General features: G+C 39.9%; 2 protein-coding genes across 2 annotated transcripts; both read left to right on the plus strand.

Moving 5' to 3' along the window:
- Positions 1 to 223: 223 nt before the first annotated feature.
- Positions 224 to 3,241, plus strand: rdh5 (retinol dehydrogenase 5 (11-cis/9-cis)). Its single transcript, XM_076096942.1, has 5 exons — positions 224 to 255; positions 390 to 712; positions 833 to 1,091; positions 1,628 to 1,791; positions 2,605 to 3,241. Exons 1-5 carry the CDS (start codon positions 224 to 226, stop codon positions 2,823 to 2,825), a joined length of 999 nt encoding a protein of 332 aa, XP_075953057.1. The 3' UTR covers positions 2,826 to 3,241.
- A 1,656-nt stretch (positions 3,242 to 4,897) lies between these two features.
- Positions 4,898 to 17,744, plus strand: gls2b (glutaminase 2b (liver, mitochondrial)). Its single transcript, XM_076096996.1, has 18 exons — positions 4,898 to 5,163; positions 5,989 to 6,088; positions 6,176 to 6,297; positions 8,721 to 8,850; positions 9,314 to 9,393; positions 10,075 to 10,238; positions 10,832 to 10,890; positions 11,685 to 11,717; positions 11,831 to 11,889; positions 12,046 to 12,112; positions 12,890 to 12,940; positions 13,084 to 13,260; positions 13,386 to 13,517; positions 14,032 to 14,124; positions 14,210 to 14,271; positions 14,680 to 14,756; positions 16,044 to 16,107; positions 17,218 to 17,744. The coding sequence occupies exons 1-18, from the start codon at positions 4,991 to 4,993 to the stop codon at positions 17,372 to 17,374; spliced, it is 1,800 nt and encodes a 599-aa protein (XP_075953111.1). The 5' UTR covers positions 4,898 to 4,990; the 3' UTR covers positions 17,375 to 17,744.
- The last annotated feature ends 278 nt before the right edge of the window (positions 17,745 to 18,022 follow it).

An 18,022-nucleotide genomic window follows, 5' to 3' on the forward strand; every position in this document is an offset into this window, starting at 1 on the left:
CCCTTAGTTATCAGAGAAGTTCCATGAACCCTAAAATATGATGAAATAGAGTAGGGATTTGGTCATGGGGATTCCTGAAATAAGTCATCTGAAGTATTTCTACTTTCCAATCCTGAAAAATCTAATGTGGCAGTTTGCCATGTCAATAACATTTGCTCGACTTTTTTAGCAAGCACTAAGTCCTCCTGGTGACCAAGGACTCACTTCTAATCCTGGAAGCAGCATGGATATGCAGTTTGTCTATGATGTTTTAGGGTAAGAATACATGATGCTACTTTGTGCAGTAATTTGGCTGCTGTCACCAAAGCGTTGAACCTCCAGGCTTACTCCTCTAGAATATTTTCTCAAAGTCAAATCCCTGCCTTCGTCTCCTCTCCGTTCTCTTTCAGGGAAAATGCTTGCTCATACATCAGTGGCACCTTTGTGGTGTTGTGGATTCTCGTGTGGCTGTACCGAGACAGCCTGGAGATCGAGGACGTCACTGAGAAGTATGTCTTTGTGACCGGCTGCGACTCGGGCTTTGGAAACCTGCTGTGTAAGAAGCTCGATCGAAAAGGTTTCCACGTGCTCGCTGGCTGTCTCACAGAAAAGGGAGCAGATGACCTGAAGAGGGCGGCGGGCCCTTATTTGAAGACTGTCCTTCTGGATGTGACCAGTCAGGACAGCGTCCAGAAAGCCATGGAGTGGACCAAGAAGGAGGTCGGCGATAAGGGTGAGAGATGATGCTGCATTGTTTGATTAAAGGGATGACTGACTCGATCAAATTCCACAAGGCCGATCTGCAACACAAGATACATATACGTCCACTTTTTGTCTTTCGTTTTCTTCGCAGGACTCTGGGGTGTTGTGAACAACGCTGGACGCTCACTGCCCATGGGTCCTTCAGAGTGGATGAAAGTGGAGGATTTCCACAGCGTACTGAAAGTCAACATGAATGGAGTGATTGCCATGACAATGACCTTCCTGCCCCTCATCAAAAAGGCTCGCGGCCGTATTGTAAACGTAGCGTCGGTGCTGGGCAGGGTGGCTGCAAACGGTGGTGGATACTGCATCTCCAAGTTTGCAGTGGAGTCTTTCTCGGACTGCCTCAGGTAAAAAGAGCGTATACTGTAACAACCGGTGTGCCTCATTAAACACAAAGAAAGTATTTTGTGGAGCCAGTTATCCTTAACTTTTAGAAAACCCTATCTTCTAATTATAAGAACAAATAGGCATTCAAGTTGCAATCTTCACATCGTCAATGTCCCATGAGGGATATTGGGTTTGTAGACAGATTTTTATATTAGACATTCTCTTTTTTTTAAATAAAAGATGAACAATAACACACATTTAGAGCAATAAAGCACCTCCCATTCAACAAATTACAGTAATACACAAAACAAACTGCCTCTGCATATTCCAGGCAGACAAATATTGGCTCATGAGACCAGGCAGTCTTACTGTGTTCATTTAATAGACTATTGGGTTTTTATTTGTTACGCTCAAACCACAAAGCCCATTTCTAATATAAAACGTTCGATCAAAAGGTTGCGGCCGGTGTCACAAACTTGTTTAAATCTCTGTTGTCTATATAAATCTATGAGCATGTCATGTTTTATGTTACTCTACGTGACGTTTCTGTTGTCAGGAGAGATATTAACTACTTTGGAATCAATGTGTGCATCATTGAGCCGGGGTTTTTCAAGACCGCAGTGACGAGCCTGGAACCCCTCGAGAGGGAGCTGCATCGCCTGTGGAACCAGCTCAGCCCCGAAGTACAAGCCAGCTATGGAGACAAGTACCTCGATAAATGTAAGTAGACTGCTAATCGTTATTTCAAACTATGAGTAAGCATCACTGTCTTTTGATTGTGATCAAAATCACAAATATAAAACAGATACAGATTTAAAAAAAATAATCCTGTCACATTTCAAATAAACCTGTGAAGTGATAGTGAAAGTTAAAAGTCCCATTGAATTTGTTTCCTGAAGACAAGCTGCTTAGCTGTACCTGAAGGCAACATAAAAATTCCAATTAAAAATACTTTTTAACGACGTTAAGGGTCCATTGTGTAGCATTTAAGGGCATCAATTGGCAGAAATAGAATATAATGTAAAAGGAGCTATATTAAACATTCTTATATTTTATATTTTCGCCATTGTTTGCACTGTTAGTGCTGTTCTATCGTTACCTGTGAGCCACCGGCTTTGATATGAATGTTTTCTGTAGTGCTTAATCACCAAAAAAAAATAGGAATCGTTGCGTTTTCGTCAGCTTAGAATGAGCCTTTTGTATACGGATACTCCTCACGGAGCTGGCTGCCATGTTTCTACAGTATAGCCTCAACCGAACAAACCACACACTGGCTCTAGACAGGGCCATTCGCATTTCTGCGACTTTGTGTCGGCCACCTTAGTTCTCCTACATGATCGGCACACGGGGGAAGTTTCAGTTGGTTGCAATCTGCAACCCCACCGCTAGATGCCACCAAATCCTACATAATATACCTTTAAAAAGTATCATGAATCTCACTCAATATACGATACATATACATTTCAAGGGGGAAGTAAAAAACAAATGCCATCAAGTACAAAATATATATGTTATATATATTCTCATTTTCAGACATCAAGGTCCAGCGTTTGATCATGAATGCTATCTGCGACACGGACCTCTCCAAGGTGACCGGCTGCATGGAGCACGCTCTGACTGCTGCTCACCCACGCACCAGATACAGCCCCGGCTGGGATGCTAAGCTTATTTGGATCCCCCTCTCTTACATGCCTTCCTGTGTAGTTGACATTGGGCTGAAGCTGGTGCTGCCTCGCCCGTCAAAGAGCGTGTAACTCATGATCACTTTGATGAAATGTCTTCAAAGTTATCAGCGGTTTCTGTGTCATTTTGTGTCATTTTGATGCAGTGCAGAGGTCGACTTAAAGAAATGAATCTTTTGCCTTTCAAAATAGCCATATTCCTTATCTACATTGGCCATGCAGCGACTTGATGTTGCTCCTATTTTATAATCTGGCATGTAAAAGTATTTGGTTTTCTTTTTTTTTCAGACCTTTAGACAATATGAGAGAAAATAATGAATCTGTATTGTGTAATTTACTGTTTAATAATTGTTTTGTTTGTTAACACAATGCTGTGCCTTTTGACACTGTTATTTATGTTCCTTGATATGGATGGATTTTACTATCAAGAGACTCTCAGAATGCAATGATCAGCGTATTGTATACACAAATAAAAGAAAGAGCAACAAGCTTTCCATGCAAAAAAAATGATGATATGAGACATTTTGGTTTTATTCTCGACTCACATTGAAAGTCAGTACCATGTGAACACGCAAAGCTCTACCAGCATTTTGGAAATTCACATAAGGCTGCGTGACACACAAGAAGGCATTTTGTTGTCACTATTATGCATTACTCTCCAAACTATATAATATTTTAGTGTTTGTCTATCAAAAGAAAACAAGGGAAAACTTGGGAAATGATGATTCTGATATAGTACATACATAATACATGATACATGTTCGTGTAGTTACATACTTTCAAGTTCACTCACATTTAATTCACTTGTATTTGCCTTGATAACATGTGTTGTTGCTCAGACAGTACATTTAAGCTATCAGTTCAGTTAGTTATCAGTTAAGCCACGTTGACCGTATGTACTGAACAGGTTCAGCTGGTGGATGTCATAATAATAAACCAAGAGGCTTGTTAGCTGACCATGTGTTGTTACACAACAGGTCAAAGGCTTTCTTGGACTTACATATCCCTGACTTAATTAGTGACAGGTGTGAGGTTATGTTTTGATTCCATCATAGCTCTTGGCACCCTGATACTGTTGGTCTGTTTCATTCATAATACTGAATCGTATGGTAACAAAACGTTAAACGCATCCTGACTGACACCCATGAAGTCCTCATGGCAGACCTCTGCTCACCAAAATACATTTCTACCCCTGATTGGCCACTTCATCTGTCAGTCAAGCGACAGCTGCCACACGAGTTTTTTTTTTTTTTTTTTTTTACGCATTAAACCCCCTGATGCCTTCACGTGCACCTCGTAAAAAACCGAGTGGCGCTTATTCGGTTATTGTGAGCTTATGGGTGTGATGCCGAAAGTTTTATTTTTTCTAAAGTCAAGTGTTCCAGAACTACTTTTTGTATATTGAAGTGCATAAATGTGGTAAATATCAGGCAAATTAATGATTATTTTAACCAGTTATGAAAGAAGTAGTCAGATATTCTATAGTTACAGTAGCAATACCACAGTACAGAAATACTCTGGTACAAGACTGCATTCAAAATTGTACTTTAGTAAAAGTATAGCTGAACTAAAAATATACTTGAAGTACAAAAAGTGAAAGAAGGCTTATCTCATCATGCAGTATGGCCCAGTGTAAAAGAATGTATGTTATATTTCTGAATCTAATTATTGATGTATTAATATGTACATTACTTTAAAGTTGCAGCTGGTAAATGTGTGGCTTTTTTTCTTTTTTTTTAAACTATTGGCTATTGTCAGGTAGCTAGTACATTTTACAAAGGGGATAAATAAAGTCATATCTTTATCCATCATAATACATCATAATCCGTCCCCTAACTAAAGGTAGTAATAGCCTAAAAGTAGTGGAGTAAAAAGTAGTCTATCCTACAATATTTCCCTCTAAAATGAAATAAGTGTCTGATAAAAGTATAAAGTAGCCTTAGCTGAATTTAAATACTCAAGTTAAGTACAATTACCTCAAAAGGGTTCAGCAATCCAATTGAAGAAATGTTACTTTTCAAGGTACCTGGCGAAAAAAAAGAAAAAAAAAAAAAGTTCAGGAGTCGAAAGAACAAAATTCCCGACGACACCTGAAGGCAACAAAACTTCAGCTCGCCATATGAAAGTCAGTGACCTGACAGGAGCCGCTTGAAAACTGCTCTTAACCAGCGGTCAGTGTTACCTGCTGTATCGGTTAGCCGTTAAACCGAGCTGCCAAAGCGGCTCTGCGGGGAGCCATGCACTGCCTGAGAGCGCTGCGTCTGTCCAGCTCCGTACAACTGATCTTCAAACACACAGATGCGGCCAAGAAGGTTTTCATCATCCAGCCAGCATGTTGCCTGACCACCAACTCAACAACGACGGCCCAGAAACCACCGCCTACACACTTGGATCACTTCCATCTCAAAACGTAAGTGTCTCCGGGTGAAGAACAACAGTTCAGTGTCAACACTTGAGTGGATTCTCCTACGGATGTCAGCTTCACCCAGGCCTGTTGTTATAGTAGTATTAAGAAGCATTAAAAAATATATAGAAATACTGCATATGAGCAGTAGCTATGCAGGTGGTCATATCAGGTCAAGTGTCGGTTCTCACCATGTGTCGGCTATAAATTATAGAGTCAGCTCTTTGATGTTAGAGTGTTTAAACTTAAAGCAACGTGAGGCACACAACAGAGTTTCAAAGAGAGCAAATCTCCTGCATGCAAACTGCAGGTGCACATATTAAAAAAAAAAAACAGAAAGAAAAATCCTGTATTGAACACAGTATGTCGTGAACATCATAACACATATAGAAAGTGAATGCAATATTTCTTGTTATACTGAATATGTGAATGTATCTAAAGTTCTTGTTTCTTGTATCGGTCACCTACTAATGACATTAGCTTCTTTCTTTTTTTTTTGCATGATTGAACGGTTTAACGAAAATAAGCAGCAATTTTAGAAGAAATCATTATCTCAGCTATGTCTTCTTGTAGCCGTGTGTTGTTACATTATGATATTTCGTTGTCAGCCTTTTCGATATGTAATTACAGGGTAAACACAGGTGCAATTAATAACATTAATTATCACCCTGTTTCTTTTAGGTGGGCCAGGGTGCTGGTATCGTGCATGCTGGTTCACTGGAATGGCTGTGACACATAAGTACAATGACCATTGTGTTGACCCTGCTATGTCATGTCAAAAACAACAATGTTTGCTTTCTGTTTTTGAGAGTTTAATCTTCACTTCATCAGGAACGTTCATTCAAAGTCCCCCAGCTTGGGAGTGGAAGACCTGCTTTTCTACACCATCACGGAGGGAAAAGAACAAGTCCCCGTTTCATACTTTACCTTAGTAAGTGGCTTAAAGACTCGCCAGCCTCACCTACCAAGCATCCACCTGGCTGTCTGTATATTCATCTGGTCCACTGTCGTTTTGCAGGCCCTGAAGAAAACCGGCCTTCACCCATCAGACCCTCGTCTGAAGGACTGCATGGAGGAGCTTCGACAGGTTGAGAAGGACTCTGTTGGTGAGGTGATGATGGACAGAGACCTTTTCCACAGGTAAGACATGTTGCTACTCAATCAAATGATCAAAACTATTAGACAACTCCCTTCAACGGCAGTAAACGTAAAGTATGCAGATGCAGATCTAAAGGAATCGATCAACCCAGAGGCACAATACACCATGTTGTGGTTCGCTGAAGTTTTAATGTCTCTACCCGCTCCAATGAAGTGGAGCTCTGTTTTTAATTTGTGGTGTTCAAGGCACCAAAAATATATTTCTAATTAGAATGACATCGTTCAAAAATGATAATCCACCACAGACCTTGTTGTTTCATTGAGAGCAACTGAAGTGCACTCACCTATGCAGAGGGAGGACACGACTCTCTACAAAGACTATCATCTTTACAAACAAACTGTCACATTTTATTTGGAAGTACTGTGATAGAGAATTTTCCCCGTGCTAGTATATTTCTACTGTGACTTAGTTTATGTGCCTTACTCACTAACACAACTATAAACTGTAAACTAGGAGAGTGGTAACAGGACCATATGGGTTATCTCTGCCTTTGCTTTGATAAGGGGAAGTAACCAAATGGGGGTTGCAGTTTAAGAATGTTGAGGTGTGAAGATTCCCAGAGATAATCAAAGGTAACAAAGACACATGTCTTTGTGTGACGAGGCTCAGACGAGGAAGGGGATGACTGGAGGGGTCAATGGGGAGCTTGAAACTGCTGATCTATTGTGATAATGTAAATACCTGATGTTCCCCCCCTGCTGTGTGCTGAGATGCTTATAAGCAAGAGAGACACTGGATTCTTGGCTGATTCCTTTGCAGACTGAACTGCAGTCTGTATGACGGTGAAGCCGTCTCTGGCCAGAGGATAAATACTTTAAAGACAAACTTCTTTCCTCAATGTTTCTTGTTTCAGTATTCAGTATTATAGGACTCAATCGGTACTATTGAATAGTTGTTTTTCCACCACAGTACACTTTATAGGATTTATACCAACAGATAGTTGTTAATTATTTGCTTTTTTAATCGGACCAAATGTCTCCAGATTATACGTTCTGTTGTCAGAATAAGAGTCGGTCAATTGTTTTTGAGCCAGCAGTAAAATCACAATGCTATAGCTTAAATATTGATGTGCTGGGGTTTTATTGTCTGTCTGCACTTTGTCGAAAGCCTCCAAATTGTAAAAAATTGTCCTATTTCTACATTTAAACTAAAAGTTTATTATACTGCAGATCAGCAACTCAAACGCACACACACACGATAACTTTTCGGCAACTTTAACGAGCAACAAGAGTCACGGGTTTATTATTCACATGATTGGCAGGAGATATTACACTTGATTTTGAAGTTTTCTTATTTTACTGCCTGGTTTCGGGAGTGTGTTCAGATTGGACTTGTGTCTCATCGCTGACTGTCTCATGGGGTTTGGTTTTCCATTCACTACCCGGTGTGGGCGTGAGCCCAAACTATTTTTAGTCTGACCTTCCGACACAATCCATTCCAATGAAGCATTTGTTGTATGTGACCTGCTGCATGCTTATCTCTGTCTCTGTCTTTCTTCGCTTGTCTCCAACACATACGTCACATTACTGATTATGAGTCATTTATGACCAGTTTAACAACAATGTGAAGAACGGCAGGTTCACACAGCACACATTCATACATCATAGCGTAATGCAATTTAATCAATAGATTTGTGAATGTTTGTTGGGACTGACTGAAACGTCTTCATTTAACTCTATGCCGGTTTTTACGTCTGTGGTCTTTGGTGGTCTTTAATTAAATTGCTTTCCTTCAGAGCGGTCGCCTCCAACCTCCTATTTGTACATGAAGGGGCGAACATAGGTTGTATAATATAATGCAGGTCAATACAGAAATTGCTTAAGATTTTTAGGTTTTGGATACAAATGAAATAATTTCACCCGAGTCATGTCATTGAAATCCAATATTTCAGATCATTTGTTAGGAGGGATTTCTTGTACCTGCAATCAATCTCCGGTATTTACCAAAAAGATGATAGTAGCGAGCAGAAACATGTTTTCTCATCCCCGTCTTCTCTGTTGATTCATATATAGCTAGCCAAAGCAGGTCAGTCAACCTCTGTGTAAACTTAAAGCTAACATGTGTTTGCATATAGACAGTCAGAAATGGTACATGTGGTGAAATGTTCCTTTAGCTTAATAAACTAAAACCTGGAGGTGTGACAGTGTATGTAGTTAGTGTGTGTCAGGAGGACATGTCGGCTTTATTTACCGACATGTTGGTCAAAGCAAAAGCCCGTTGCTTAGACTGATAGCCGGCAGCTGCTGCTCTCACACCAGAGAATGCACACACACACACACACACACACACACACACACACACACACACACACACACGTGCTATGTTACACTAATTCCAAAAGTATCTATTGCATTTTCAGTGAGTGCTTCTGAGTGCCCCTGCGTTATGTGGTTTTTTCTTTCAGGTGTGTCGGTGGAAACATCGTGCTGCTGATCCAGGCCTTCAGAAAGAAATTTATCATCCCGGAGTTTGACGTGTTTGCTCAAAAAATAAATAAAATCTACAACAGAGTTCAAAGCCAAAGTGATGGGAGGGTATGCGTCTGTTGTTAGTTTCTTCCTTATTGTGAATAAATGGAAAATTAAATTTTATGATTAATAAGTTATTGTGGAGTCTTCTAGTGACTAACACAAGGAGTGTAGAATGTTGTTTAAGCCTTGAACAGGTGTTGTTACAGATCATTTTACCTGTTGTGATAGTAGTGGTGCTGTGTATGGTTTAGTGAACATAAACCATCTTCAGTTAAATATTGACATAGCTTCCTTTGAAATTCATACTGCCTTCTCAATATTTGCTTGCATGAAAATCAATACTGAAGATGAGTGGAATTACTGCATGAGACAGAAAAAGCTGTAGGAATCGTCTCATTTCATTGACTTTTTCCCTCACTCCAACTTTCTGCTCAAGCCAAAATATTTGTGTTTTGACACTTTATTCCGAATCTTAAACTGTGTGATGTAACTGTTACTGTGCTTCTCTTATGTTTTCTGGCTTTAGGTGGCAGACTACATCCCCCAACTCGCTAAGTTTAGTCCAGAACTGTGGGGTGTGTCTTTGTGTACGGTGGATGGCCAGAGGTACGAATGACAGATTTGTTGTTGACACCACAAGGTCCATTTAGTAGCCTTTGTGGCGCTTGTTAGCTTGTGTTATATATCACATGATCTTCATCGATAGGCAGAGTTTTCACGGTCGTCATTCAATTCTAGAAATGACCTCCTGAGCACTTTTAAGACTTGTCATCCTTATTGGCTTAAAAGTTGAGATTGATTTGACTGATGCTGAGGACGACCATGTGATATGATCGAAAGCTCCAGAACAGCTACTCAGTGGACCTTTAGGTGAGATTGTACTGTCGACTACTGTTTCCACGATAAAGAATCTGAAACGTTTTATTGCCAAGTATGTTTGCACATACAAGGAATGTGACTTGGTGATTGGTGCATAACAATAAACACAGTGCAATAGTATAGCACATCATTTAAAATATGAAACTTTACAATAGCATATGGAAAACAAACAAAATAAGAGTATGTTTAAATAAGTTTGTATTTAAAGTGAAGAGTTAAGAATGGACTTTCAATCTCAGCAGATTTGTTTTTTCAATTAATGAACGAATTAACTTGCTGGTGTTTTGTGATATTGACGCAATTTTTTACAACACTGTTATTGTCAATCATCACAGTTTTTAGTGATTGTCAAAGTGGATCTGTTTTAATGTTCAGTGAGAGTTGAAACACGCTGTCTTCTTCCTCCAGGCACTCAGTAGGCGACACCAAGCTGCCGTTCTGCCTGCAGTCCTGTGTGAAGCCCCTGCAGTACGCCATCGCCGTCCATGAGATGGGGACAGAGAGGGTTCACCGTTACGTCGGCATGGAGCCCAGTGGACTCAAGTTCAACATGCTCTCACTTGATGATGAAGGTTTGTAAGGCCTCGTCACTGTCCTCGTTGACTCTCAGCCAGGTGGCAACATCCAGGTCTCAAAATGAGCCTACTTCTCACTTGATTTATTTCCTCAGTAAACACTGTAAACATGTGTATATGGTCTCAATCGTTAGTTTCAAGTTTTCTTCAATACAGCATGATGTTCTTTCTGTAAATGATGGTCCCATTTGGAGTAAATTAGACAATAAAGCAGGGTGTGCTTTAGGGCGTGGCTACCTTGTTATTGACAGGTCGCTACCACGCCATTGTCCGGTTTGGGAGTTAGTCCGTGTTATCGTCTTACAGCTTTAACCCTTTCACGGTGTGTTTTCAGTTCATGCAAGTTCATTTTAAGGTTTTGGTTGTCTAAAAATGTCTTAATCAGCGTTTGGGATGTCACGTCTGGTTGCAAAAACAAAATGGCTTCAAAACCGTAGTCCACAAAAATAAGTGACGTCACGGTGACTACGTCCACTTGTTATGTACAGTCTATGCTCTCAGTGAATATTAAACTTCATAATGATACATTATGTATTTTGTTTAAAGGCCCTCATTAACATTGTGTCTTATCTCGTCGTCCTCTCTTCTAGATAAGCCCCACAACCCCATGGTGAACGCTGGAGCCATTGTGATCAGCTCTCTTATCGAGGTAAACAGATGGACACGTGCAGCCTGCTGTGTGACAGTTCACAGAACATTTTACAAACTCTTACTTGTACTTTGGAGTCACACAAGCGTTAGAGTTTGCAACTGTTTCCATTTTTTTCATTTTCACAAAATGACATGATTCACTCCACACATGATGTCAGTAAAGAATTAACAGTTATTATAATTATCTCTAAATTTTATTGAGACATCTCTCATTACATTGAAGTATTTTTTTGAACTATAACGCTGTATTCAGACTGAAAATGTTCATCTTGATTTTGTTTTGATTAGTGTTCTAGTTTTAATAAAGCCTGCAGGCTGCTGAGTGAGTCTGTTGATGAGTATGATGTTAGCCTGGGGGGGGGGATGTCATGAAGCAGCTGTACTGTAATAAGATATTAATATATCTTAATTTTTTGTAATCATATTTTGAGAACTCCTATCTTATTGACAGCATATGACTGTTTTTCATTACCAGATTTAAAGTGTGTCTTGCAGATTAAAATCAGAAAAAAACAGTTTTATTTTCTCTACAGTTGTCTGTAGTCCTGTTTTGTGAAATAGTCCCTGAACTCTACATGAGCTCTGTGGTTTACGACCACAGCCTATCTTTCCTCTTGTACTTTCCCCGCTGATAATAAGGTACTAAATGATGCAATCAGTGATGCATTCATGTATTGTTCCACACCACGGTGTTATGAGTACCGTAGTACTGAAGTCATCAGTCACGTTCAGTGTTCATGAATGTGACAATTACAATCAACACATGCAAACGCCTCTCGCTTTGTGTTTCAGCCTCGTTCAAATAAGGCAGAGAAGTTTGACTATGTAAGTAGTGCGCCTCTTCTCTGTTGACGCCATGAATATGAAGCTGAGGGTTGATCGTGTCGGCGGTCAGAGATGCTGCAGTGCACGTAAAACGTTGTCTTTGTTCGGCCCAGGTCATGGAGTTTGTGAAAAAGATGGCCGGCCAGGAGTATGTGGGATTCAGCAATGCCATGTGAGTGCACTGCCGAATAGATTTGAGGCGTTTTGAAGTTAATAAATCTTCGTTCAGCACACCTAAGTTGAAAGACAGCGTTGGGCAAATTGCTTGTCCGCTGCTCTGTTGCATTATTGATGTTTCTGTATTGACCTGTCTGCTTCTCTGTCTCAGGTTCCAGTCAGAAAAAGAAACAGGCAACAGAAATTTTGCCATCGGATACTACATGAAAGAGAAGAAGGTCAGTTACAGAATGCTGAAATATGTGGGATTGGAAAGGCTTTCTGTTTGCCGTTGCATCTGTTCGAGATGAAGCTCAATGTTTGCAGACCAACTCTGTGTCCAACTGAGTGTTCTGACACGTGTATGAACATGTTTCTTTAAAGAGACACTATTTAAATCATGTATTTTCATTGCAGATTCATTTACCGATTACTAACAGAAGAAAATTAGCAAATCCACTCATTGGAAAGGCTGAATATCAAAAATGTTATAGAGGAAAGACAAATCGATTCATTATTTGTTTCAGCTCTACATGTAGAGGATTAGCTAGTATTTTGAAAAGCCAGACATCAGTGTTGTTGTCTGGTTAAAAACACATTTTCTACTAGGATGTAAGAAAAGCAGACTTGACCAAGATATTGTTTTTGTTTCATTTTCTTTTAGTTTGAAAGGCTTTCGTTAGCTTAATATTTCTGTTATCTGTAGCCATAGCATGCAATATGTTTATTTGTTTTTGTTTTTTTATTACAGAAACTGTTCCTCCCGTCCATTTATCCATGTTTGCTTCCATCATCATTTTCCTAGACAAACGATCTTTGAGGCTAACCAAGATTCCTTCTTGTGCATCCTCTTTATCATGTTAGAGGCATTAGTCAAGACCTATTGACCCTATTTGGGGAGACGGACTAAAATACAACTTTATGACTAGACCAAGATATTTCTGATCATACTGCATCGGCACATTGCTAGGCCGGCATACTTCATAGAGTCACAATGATCATATTTCATTCACCAGTGTTTTCCGCCGGGAGCAGATATGATCGATTCCCTGGACTTCTACTTCCAGGTAAACATGCTCTGCTGTGAGTGGAGCTTTTCATGAAGAATCATTACGTCTATAATCTTGTGGAGCTTTATATTGATTTCGCTGTCATGAAAAAAGATTCAATGGTTTTGACCATGAACTGCTTCTTCCCCTTTTGGTCTCAGCTTTGCTCCATCGAGGTGACCTGTGAATCAGGAAGCATCATGGCTGCCACTCTGGCCAACGGAGGGATCTGTCCAATCACGGGCGAGCGCGTCCTGAGTGCCGAGGCGGTGCGAAACACTTTGAGTCTCATGCACTCATGTGGCATGTATGACTTCTCTGGCCAGATGGCTTTTCATGTGAGTAACAGTAGGAAGTGAGTGTACCAACAGAAATTAAAAAAGATCAATCGGTATGATCACTGTGGAGGAAATGCTTGTTCATTTGTTCACCGGAAACAAATCCCACGTCTCTCATCTCCCAGGTGGGCTTGCCGGCAAAATCCGGGGTGTCCGGTGCCATACTGCTGGTGATCCCCAACGTCATGGGAGTGATGTGTTGGTCTCCTCCTCTGGACAGAGTTGGAAACAGCGTCCGGGGAATTCACTTCTGTCAGGTTGGACAAAAGTTTTGCGTTTGGACTCTTCCTGGCAGCGGAGAGGATGCTTAAATAAGGCCACTATGTGCAGAGTGTTTATGGGATTATCGCATCAAATCATTTTTGGTGGCTTTTTAGTTATTACTGTCTGCTGCAGTGCTGCTGTTTCTGTATATTTCCATTCGAGTGAGCCAAAGTTTATAAATCTTACTCAAAGTGGCTTTAACTTGCTTCGTTAGACAAACCAATTAAAGTTTGTTCTACCAAAACCAGAATCCTAAAAGTTTAGGTCAAACAATCAATATCATCAAGATGTAAAGTCTATTGCTGCCTTAAAGAAAACAAACTGTGAACGCCGCTGGTACTGATTACGAGAGCATGATGACATAAAATCATTCCAGCAGCCTCAGAGGTTTGGTTTGTCTTGTTCCGATAAAGAGCTTGTTTTGTTTGCATCATAGTTTTCTTTGTCTTAAAGCATAAAATAATACAGACGTCCTCTAACCATTCTACTGTATCTTAACACCCTCAGGAGCTCGTTTCGCTCTTCAATTTCCACAATTATGACAACCTGAGGCACTTTGTAAAGAAGCAGGATCCTCGCAGACCGGACGGAGATGACAGGGTTTGTTGCTTTGTCAGCTTGTTCTTGCTTGTGTGTTTAATGTGTTTTGTGTCTCTGTGTTTATGTTTTTTCCCTGTATTTGCAGAACAAGTCTATTTTTAATTTGATGTTCGCCGCCTACAGTGGGGATGTGTCTGCCATGAGAAGGTACATCACCATGAGTATTGTTTGTCCCGTATAACAGATGGGCTTCATAACGTTAACACCAGGCACGGGTGCCCGAAATACTCTCAGATGGGTCACAAATGTAATGAATATCAAACATAAAGTGTCTTTGGTAAAGTGTAGTAAACTGCTTCAATGCTGCTTGGAATAGATTTTCCAGATGTAAAGGGTCATTTTGTGTATTTCTTTTGTTATAATGCATCTCATAACTATAAAGTTTGTCTACATAAATCATATTGGTACTTGTATGTTGAGTAACTCAAATCTAAAGTATGTATTTGTGGTTCTATATTTATATTACTATGTGGAAAAATTACGTTTCATCTCATTTTTTTTATTCTATGTATCAAAGAAAGTATTGGTGAACTGTACTTTTATCTGTTCCTTCAGGTTTGCTCTCTCATCCATGGACATGGACCTGAAAGACTATGATTCTCGAACAGCGCTACATATCTCTGCAGCAGAGGGTGAGCTCCACATGATCTGTTCATCTGGGGGTCCTGTTATTTAGTGAGTGAGCAGCACTAAATCACTCCCACAGGCAAACTATAAAGCAGTCAGGCAGCAAATCTGTTTGACCACTTGGCAAAAATAAGACTTCCTCAGCTCTCAAAGGTCTGCATTGAAAAGCAGAAAATTATGAACTCCAATAAATCATGAATGAAACATAAATAAATCACTTAAATACCCGGCTCAGCCCTACTGTATGTGCCCATGATAAACCAACACAGGGCTTTTCACTTATTCTGCCTGATTAGAGCATTATGTGGGCGTGTACATCTCTATGACCCTCCTTTTGGCTTTGTTGCACCTGTTGAGGTGGGAAAAATACCTGTAGTTTGCTGACTATATATATATATATATATATATATATATATATACGAACTGTTAGCCTACATGCTTTAAATATTGCACATTTTCTCTGGTTGGAGACCTCTGCTGGTAAATGTTGGTCAGGTCACACCTGTTCCCTCCTGTCCTGGTGGACAGAGGATGGGACAGGTGGATCGCAACAACAATGAGGTGAGACAATACAACGACTATCTGCTCGCTGTGGTTCTAAGACGGCAGCTGATAGAAAGTTAAAGAGTTCAGCTTTAAAATGCTTCAATTTTTTAATGAGGATTGGTTAAAACAACAACCCAAGATCACCTTTATCATACAAACAATTAAGCTTCGAGGATAATTGTGTTTTACTTGCATTGTGTGTTCACAGCTGTGATTAGTGCTAAATTAGTTTTCACTTTATTTGATTAACTAGGGAGGCCCAGTACCTTCGGCTCACATTATACACATCCAATAACGAATCAGCTCACAGACCCTCTCAGGGCACCATATGGTCGATTATTTATTATCTGTTGTGCTCGAGGTTTATTCACAGCACAGATTTAATGCTCTGCTGCAGCGTGTTCAGCAGTGACATTTTTCAAAAAGAGCCTGGTAAGCAAGTCATTTGTCTACAAGATAAAAATGGAAGTAATAACAGTTTTCTTGCAAATGAAAAAGGCAGAGCTTTGCGCTCCTAAATCTGATTCATAGTTGGATTGTGACTGGAGGGAAGAGTCATACGTCTTTTTTTCCCCATGTAGTTTGTATTTTTAGCAGCTTTTTATAGAGCGTGTTGCGCTGGCATTAGTTTTTGACACCAATGTGAAAACAGTGTTTTCTGTCTAATCAGAGAAAGATTGTCTCTATCTATTGTAATTCTCCCAGATGGGAAACTATAAACTGTCGTCTCTTGTGTTCATCCTCAGGTCATATAGATGTGGTGAAGTTCCTTACTGAAATCTGCAAAGTTGATCCATTTGTAGAAGACAGGTGAGAACATCATATATAACTTCTGTGTTTTTATCCTTTAGCTTTGAATTTCTTCACTGCTACATATGTTTGGCCTTTTATCGTGATCAAATGTTTAAATTTCTCATCCGTTTTATGTTGTTTTCAGATAGAATCAATGACGTACTTAGCTGAGAATTACCCATCTTTAGATGCTTCTTCCCATTTGTCTATCGAGAATGTGGTTTCTAATCTTAGTGGGACTCCCTAGTTTGAACTAGGTGCACTCAGTACAGTGCAGATTTCCGCCCGTGCATCTGCAACGACCACTGCTGTATTGTGTGATTAAATGAATAAAACCGGTGCTGTAAAGCTTCGTCCAACAGACTTCACTCAATCTCAAAAACAAGTTTTTTAGAAAACGGATTAAGGGTGATAAATGAGAAGTGAGTCAATGGGAGTATAAAACAGGTAATAACAGATGTTTTGAGAAAGTATGAATCCCCACAACCACGAGAGGTCCTTTGGCATGCAGCCATAACTGTCCACCCAAAATAGTTTGCTGCAGCAGAATGTGAGATTAAGCGTGGACAGACACAGAGGTGCACACTCACTCAGTCACGGACGCACGGACTCACACAGTCACACATGACCGAACACAAAACCTCTCCCCGGGTTTACGCCTGGCAGAGACAATGAAAGTAATTGATAATTACCATTAACTGAACGTCTACAAATATTGATTAAACAACCACAACTGCATAGGCACTTAAAGTAACTTAAAGGGTAATTCCAGTATATTTCAACCTGGTGAATTTCTCAAAAATGTGGCTAATGTGACAATAGTCCAGAAGTAGTTGATGAAAACTGCATGGTGTGCATCTTGTCATTCTATTCTTGCAATTCAGGAACTTGCTGGCACAAACTATTTAGTCTCATTTGGTACTACATCTCTAGTAAAAGAAACAATGTTTAGGGTAACCTGGATCTAGATCCATTTGCCATAATGGCAGAATTTTCCTTTAGTAACAGATAAAACATTTGAACTTGTCTTTACCACATTGGTAACTTAAATTATTGTGCACTGCTGAAAATGCTCCATAACTTATCTGCTCATTCCTCTCTTCATCTTTTTTACTCATTGCTGTGCAGGTGGGGTAACCTGCCGATCGATGACGCCATGCAGTTCGGACATGAAGAGGTGGTGAAGGTGCTGAAAGAATACCAGCAGGTCTGCAGGCAACAGGAGGCGCAGCACACTAAGGCTGAGCGTTCCCCGACGCTGGACACCATCGAGGGCATGGTGTGACGTATTCCCCAAACCGTATAACACGTCCGGGATGTTTGTGCAATCTGTCAAGTTTTTAAATGTGTCGGCCCATTTGTAGCACACAAAATGAGTTTAAAAAAAAAAGACCGGAATATGACTGAAATGAAGTATGCAAACTGCCGTGTAGGAAAAGATGAGTGAGTGAAAAGGGAAATGGAATATAAACTTGACACCAAAATGCAATGCAAACAGTAGGCAGAGAAAAAAGAACACAACAAGCCAATAGAATACAACCCTTTGTGGGTTTGTGTAAACAATAACACATGCTGCAACCGGACTGAGCCTAATTTCAAATCGGTAACGCTGGAATACACCATCAACCTGAACACAATATTTATGTTGGGTTATATGCAGCAGAGGGTCTCAGTATTGTTAAATATTTATACTTGCAATGCTACCTATTACAGTACATTTTTCCTGTTTTTTATTTTGTACTATTCTATTGTGTCTTATTGAAACATTTTAATATGTAAAAACTAATTGACATGTTTGGATGTAAAAACTGGAATTTGAAGTTTTTGTAAAAGGAAGACAAGGGAAGGAATTGTACATGATCCCAATAAACATAATGTAGGATATATTGTTTTTTATTATGTTCTTCAGCTGTAAATAAGTGCACTGGATTCC

Source organism: Anarhichas minor, unplaced genomic scaffold, assembly GCF_050575085.1.
Source record: "Anarhichas minor isolate MPS153535 unplaced genomic scaffold, ASM5057508v1 ptg000023l, whole genome shotgun sequence".
In the NCBI taxonomy this organism is placed as follows: Eukaryota; Metazoa; Chordata; class Actinopteri; order Perciformes; family Anarhichadidae; genus Anarhichas; species Anarhichas minor.

Excerpts from the sequence above, each read along its gene's own strand:
- gls2b (XM_076096996.1), top strand. The coding sequence starts at position 4,991 with ATGCACTGCCTGAGAGCGCTGCGTCTGTCCAGCTCCGTACAACTGATC. Across the intron at positions 10,891-11,684 it reads TGATCAGCTCTCTTATCGAG|CCTCGTTCAAATAAGGCAGA; the intron begins GTAAACAGATGG and ends TTTGTGTTTCAG. Across the intron at positions 14,272-14,679 it reads GATGTGTCTGCCATGAGAAG|GTTTGCTCTCTCATCCATGG; the intron begins GTACATCACCAT and ends CTGTTCCTTCAG.
- rdh5 (XM_076096942.1), top strand. The coding sequence starts at position 224 with ATGGATATGCAGTTTGTCTATGATGTTTTAGG. Across the intron at positions 256-389 it reads TTTGTCTATGATGTTTTAGG|GGAAAATGCTTGCTCATACA; the intron begins GTAAGAATACAT and ends GTTCTCTTTCAG. Across the intron at positions 713-832 it reads GAAGGAGGTCGGCGATAAGG|GACTCTGGGGTGTTGTGAAC; the intron begins GTGAGAGATGAT and ends TTTTCTTCGCAG.